This window comes from Monodon monoceros, unplaced genomic scaffold (genome assembly GCF_005190385.1).
Source record: "Monodon monoceros isolate NGI ecotype Baffin Bay Population unplaced genomic scaffold, NGI_Narwhal_1 Contig683_ctg1, whole genome shotgun sequence".
Classification (NCBI taxonomy): domain Eukaryota; kingdom Metazoa; phylum Chordata; class Mammalia; order Artiodactyla; family Monodontidae; genus Monodon; species Monodon monoceros.
Window position 1 is genome coordinate 1 of NW_021702516.1, and position 6210 is coordinate 6210.

Below are 6210 nucleotides of genomic sequence, written 5' to 3' on the forward strand. Positions count from 1 at the left end.
TATGTCCATAAAGCATAAAAGCGTATCAGTATTAAAAAGCAAGAAAACAGAATTTGGAATTAGTCCAATCCAAATGAGGCATCTTCAAACCTGAAAAAAAGAAAAAAAGGAGTATTAGCAAATACATTTGTTTTATTTGGATTACAGATAGCACCACCAAACTTATCTAACTTGTGCTGTATAAATCACTGTTGGTAAAAGTAGTAGGTGCAGGTGATTTTCCAGATCCATTAAAAGAGCATATCCTTCTAGTTTATCCCACTGGTTCCCCCACAACCTTAGAAGAATGAATGCTGGTACTATAGTTCAGATCCTGGCTCTACCATTTAGTAACTGTGTGACTCTGGGCAGGTCACCCAAACTCTCTCATGCTCTCGAAAATTACCTTCCCTGTCCTACAGTGTAACAGGAAATTTGAATAGGTTTTCAGTGCCAAGATTTCCCAGAAAAGCTGGATTATCTGCCTCTGGCCTCCAACTGAAGATGCAGAGAAGTCCAATTGCTCCCTGTTTCATGCCGCTAGAGGTACTTGCAAGATACATCTGTTATAGTAGCTTTACATTAGGTTACAACAATCTGTTTCCATTTCTTTCCTCTATTGGACTGGGAGCTTCTAGAGGCAACCACAGTGCCCACACACTTAGGAACGGTGCGTCTGCAGAACCATGTCACTCTTCCCTTCTGGCTGAATAACAAAGCAACTGCCATGCAAAGGAAGGGACGGTTCACTTTTGAAGGCACAGAGATGCCCAAGGCAGAAATGGCAGAAGAAAGAGCAAACCCTTGAAGGTGCTGTGGGTAACCGCAGCCTCTGTCCTGTCACAGCACACCTGTAGCTCTTCTGTCCTCCCTTTAGAGGGTCAGTGATGCTGGCAGAGACACACCCAGGGTCACATGCCTTCCTCATGCCACCCCACAGGAGAAGGGAATGTGACCCCGTGGGGTTCTTCTCTGCCTGCTAAATTGCTACCCTGATGAATGTCCTCCAGACACTGAGGGTTATCATATGAGAGCTGTCTATAACAGTCCCCAGGATAGTGACATTAAAAAAAGATTTTCTAGGGCTTCCCTGGTGGCGCAGTGGTTAAGAATCCGCCTGCCGATGCAGGGGACACAGGTTTAAGCCCTGGTCCGGGAAGATCCCACATGCCGCACAGCAACTAAACCTGTGCACCACAACTACTGAGCCTGTGCTCTAGAGCCCGCAAGCCACAACTACTGAGCCTACATGCCACAACTACTGAAGCTGGCGCGCCTAGGCCCATGCTCCGCAACAAGAGAAGCCACCACAATAAGAAGCCAGCCCACCACAACAAACAGTAGCCCCCACTCGCTGCAACTAGAGAAAGCCCACACGCAGCAACAAACACCCAACGCAGCCAAAAATAAATAAATAAATTTATTTAAAAAAAGATTTTCTTAAGATTAGAAACCCACCTCCATGATGCTGGTTAGCAGTCTCGATCTACAGAAAAGAAAATGGAGAAAGAGACACAGTTAAGTTTCACTTTTGAAATACTATGTACTAACAAATGTCTAAAACTGTTATAAATAAAGCTGGCAGAAGAGCCCACTGTCCCTCACCGTGAGTGCCTCGTTAAGAAAAACCCAGCAGGTCCCCACCGTGCCTACTAGCCTTAGATCCCAAGCCAGCCAGGGAACTGAAGGAGTCTAGGATTGGAGGGCACTACCATAGCAGGACTTACAGACAAGACCGGTGCCTGCCTGAGACTCTCCTTGGTCCTGAGTATCCCTGAGGCTATCAGGAAGGCCCAAGGAAGCCAGTAGGGAAGAATCATTGGGAGCGCCTGTGCACTTGTGGAAGTGCTGCTACTGCTCCCTGCTCTCACTACAGGGAAACCACTACAGGTCTCCGTGACCACGCTGTGCAGAGATCTCTCAGAAGGTGCCACTAATCAGAGCTTTAATAACATTCCCTGATAATCCCAGTATGCAGATGTTCTTATATCAAGGCAGCTTTATGCTGTGGCTATGTTCAGATACAACTGTCAGCAGCTAAGGAAGGAACTTGAAAACTTACCCCACTTAACTGTCTTGGGCTCTCTGAGAGTAACGTGTTTCACGCGGCAGCTGTACTGATCCACTGCGTTGGGAGTGAACTCAGCGTGGACCAGAAGGTAGAAAGACCAGTCCTTGCTGAAAGACAGGTCTGATTGCTCCACTTCCATCTTCTCCCCATTCTTCAGCAAATCAATCTCAATCTGGGGTGGATGGAACCCAGACACATAGCAGTTCAGGTAATTTGGTTTTCCATTCTCTGCGGGGTGTCGTGAGTAAACCTGAACCTTCGGAGGACCTGAGGAGCAGCAGGGGAAGACAGATGAAATTGCAGAGTATTTCACTTGGGGCTACCTTGGTCTAAAGCTAGATCAGACCCCAAGTGTTTATATTTGATCCTCCATTTCTCCCAATTCCATTTCCCCTCATGCCAAATGAGCTTCCATTTTTCCAAAAGGCAGCCTCCATTTTCTGGGATAAACCATGACTTCGTATCTTTCCCACATAATTCCCCTACACGTGCCTTTCAGGCTTTTTCTAGCAGATTTCTCTTAACATCTTCTTCTGTCAGTGAAGATTGTGCTGTATCTTTAATAATCTTTCTGTGGAGAACCTCAAGAACTTTTCATGGCTCCTCAGCACCCACAGAATTCCTTATCACTCAAGAGTGTCCATGATTTGGCCCTAATCTACTTATCAAGCTTCATTTCTCACTTCACACTCCCCCCATATTAGCCACATCAAAAATTCCCGTTATTGTACACTGTTTCAACCCAATTTTTTTCCCTTATGTTTACTCCTTTTTTTTTTTTTTTTGCCTCCTGCCTAGATCCAGACTGATCAGACTTCTCAATATGTGCCTAGTACACTGCCTGGCACACAGCAATTGCTCTGTAAGTGGCAGGTGTAACTATTGTTACCTCCTTGCTCTGAGACCTGATTCAACCCAAAGTATGTTCCTGCAAAACACAACCTCATCATCCTACCCCAAGTTTACACACCAAACGTCTACCTGATTTTTTTTTTTTTTTTTTTTTTTGTGGTACGCGGGCCTCTCACTGTTGTGGCCTCTCCCGTTGCAGAGCACAGGCTCCGGACGCGCAGGCTCAGCGGCCATGGCTCACGGGCCCATCCGCTCTGCGGCATGTGGGATCTTCCCAGACTGGGGCACGAACCCGTGTCCCCTGCATCGGCAGGCGGACTCTCAACCACTGCACCAGCAGGGAAGCCCCCTCTACCTGATTTTATATGTGATTTCATGAGCTTGAAAAAAAGAAACCAAACTAAAATGCCTGCAGAAGATGGTAGATACCTTAAATGAAGTTGGGCTGGGTAAGAACAATAGGGAAGGGTGAGGACTGTGGCACATGTGAGAGAACATACTCTCACCATTAGAAAACCAAGTGGAATAATGCACATGGGAATGGGCTTTGCATTTTCAATTAGCATGCTCAAGTGACTGCCATAATCTGCCAGGTTGGGAATATTGCATAATGCTACAGAACAGTGGTTTCCAAAGTGGAATGCATGACTAGACCCTCCATAGGGATGTAAAGAAAATATTATAAACTCTATTTCTATATTTTTCTTCAAAAGTGAAGTGCTACTGCTACTAAATATACAGACTGACACTAATACATGTTAATAATCCACCTTTAAATACAAATACATTCAGGGTACATGACTGTAAAAGTCAGTTCATCCTTCATGTACAGAAGGTGGTGGAGTAAGGAGGAGAACCAGGCTATTCTGATCAGATGTTTCTGTCTAGAAACATCCTATCATCAAAGAAAAGGTTCCTAGTCCCACCAAGAGCTGTACTGAGAATCCTAATGAACACTGATTTCTTTTTTTATTCAATTTTACCTTTTTTTTTTTTTTTGGCTGTGCTTCGGGGTTTTTGGGACCTCAGTTACCCGACCAGGGATTGAACCCGTGTGCTTGGCAGTGAAACGACTGGAACACCAGGGAATTCCCATGAACGCTGATTTTTAAAAATAAATTTAAAAGTGAAGATAAATCAGAAAGCCCTTCACATTTCAACTTCTAATAATCAGGACATAATAAATGCCACAGGAATCAGAGCACTGGTTCATCCTGCCTGGAACTCACTCTTTGAGGGAGCCAGGGAAGTTTCTGCAAGAACATCACAATAATCTCTTCCAAGAGTGGGAGGAGTATCAGAATCTGGCCTCAGCCACTAATGGCTCTGTGACTTTGGGAGAGTTATTTGAGCTTCTGTAACTTAATTGAAAAGTTAATTTATGCCCACAGTGAAATAAAACCCACACAGAGGAAAGAGCAGAAAATACACCCCCTAGAGGCAATCGCAATTACACATTTCTTGTATATCTTCCAGAGACGGTCTTGTGTATGTTCCAGGCATTACTTCGGAAATATTCAAATTAAGATAGTCTTAATGTCAGCTTGCTGACATTAAGTTTTTCGAAAGACTTACATAGTCATCACCAAATATCAATAATAGTGATGATACAGACATTATGCTTTATTTTGTAAATAAATTTTAAACTAACTTCCTTTTTCTCATGAGCAACAACAAACAAACATACACACAAACAAACAAAAAAAAACCCGCTTCACAGAGCCTTTTGTGAGAGAGAAAAATCTGAGGGTCCGGTATATTGCAGGGTATTTAGGAGGTACTGAGTCAGTATCCATGGTGTCCCTGACAGACAGCTTGGGTAAGCATGTTGATTGCTCTTATCCCTAGTTTTACAAACTTTCTGAATGATAAACCTTCGCTTACTCAAAACTGAAAGTACATACTCAGTTCATCTTGGAAAGAACCAGGCAAGGAGCCAAAGGAGGAGCCCTCTGTGAAGAAAGGCAACAGGGGCCCACGTCCGCCCAGCCTGCTCCCGAGAATCTCACCCCAGAAGGCTGTGAAAAACGCACGGATTACAGGCAAAGGGCTCACGACCCCCCAAATGCTCTGGTCAGGCTCTACTGTCTGCCATAAATCCCCTGCGTAATTAAGTTACTTCAGCTCTTCTAGCCTCCCTTTCCTCATCTATGACAAGCTGATGATAAAGGCATCCTGTTTACATCGTAGACGCACTTCACAGTTAAATGACATACAGCACATAGCGCAGGTCAGTAAGCCGCCAACGGGTAGCTCTATGATTATTATTAAGAGCGACAGGTAGCGGGAACAAGAGAATGAACGACGTGAAGCGCTATGTAAACACCTCAGGACATTCCACAAGAGTCGCGTGCAACTTCCTCGCCGTGGTTTGGTCGTCGCGGATTTGGGGAAAGTGCAGAGAGGCAGCTGAACCTGGCGGGCGCCTGGAGGAAGCTCGAGGCCCTCGGGCTCCCAGCGGACTGATACACCCTGGCGGCGACTCCGCCAAAGCCCACGCGTGGTCTCCACCCAGTCGCAGCCCCCAACCCAGCCCTTTGGGACCCGCCAGCCCGCCCTCAGCTCCCGCTGCGCGGGGGAAACCAAAGGCCCCGCGAACCAGCGGAAGAGAACCCCTCCCCCAGCTCGGTCTCTCTGTCCCGACCCACCCGGTGCGGGCGTGCCAGAGGTCCCCTCCCCCCATCCCGGAGAAGCCGGTGTCCTGGGGTCGCACCCCCTTCCCACTCCACACCCCCCCCTACCGCCTCCGAAGCCCGAGAAAAAGCCGCATGCTACTCCACCGAACCTTGGGAGCGGGACCGGGGGTACGGAGTTAGTGCCCAGTGGCTGCGAGCGGGACAGGGACGGGCTGGTGGAAGAGGGAAAGGGAGGAGGGGACACTCACGCTGGACGGCGTCCAGGCCAGACAGCGAGAGAAGCCCGAGCAGGACCAAGGTCACGAAAGGAGCCATCGCTACAGGAGAAGCTCGGGTGGCGGAGTGACGGCCCGGTCCCGCGGCCGCACTTAAAGCCAGGCCCAGGCCGCCAATCAGAACACTGCCCGCCGGGCCGTCACCGGTCTCCTAGCGAGCGAGGCCCTGGCAGGTTAGAAAGAGGGACTTCCCGGTTTTCAGTTTCATTTTCTGATAAGTCTCGTGATGCTTAGGAAGGCAGGGTTGAACCGGGTGGTTTCGCTGTCTGTACATCGGCGCCGTCTTATCAGGGGTGCGCGCCCAAGCTTGGGGCGCGGGCCGCCCACCCGATAGCTTCAGTCTGGAGGAACCTTCGCTTTTCGGAACAGCATCAGAAACGCTAAGGCACTTGCTCCC

The 6210-nt window shown here is 47.9% G+C and overlaps 1 protein-coding gene across 1 annotated transcript; it reads right to left on the reverse strand.

The window, feature by feature from the left end:
- Positions 1 to 5964, reverse strand: LOC114890993 (beta-2-microglobulin). Its single transcript, XM_029214998.1, has 4 exons — positions 5787 to 5964; positions 2042 to 2317; positions 1438 to 1465; positions 1 to 90 (listed from the first exon to the last, which is right to left on the reverse strand). Exons 1-3 carry the CDS (start codon positions 5851 to 5853, stop codon positions 1452 to 1454), a joined length of 357 nt encoding a protein of 118 aa, XP_029070831.1. The 5' UTR covers positions 5854 to 5964; the 3' UTR covers positions 1 to 90; positions 1438 to 1451.
- Between the last annotated feature and the right edge of the window lie 246 nt (positions 5965 to 6210).

Excerpts from the sequence above, each read along its gene's own strand:
- LOC114890993 (XM_029214998.1), bottom strand. The coding sequence starts at position 5,853 with ATGGCTCCTTTCGTGACCTTGGTCCTGCTCGGGCTTCTCTCGCTGTCT. Across the intron at positions 2,318-5,786 it reads TGGCCTGGACGCCGTCCAGC|GTCCTCCGAAGGTTCAGGTT; the intron begins GTGAGTGTCCCC and ends GCTGCTCCTCAG.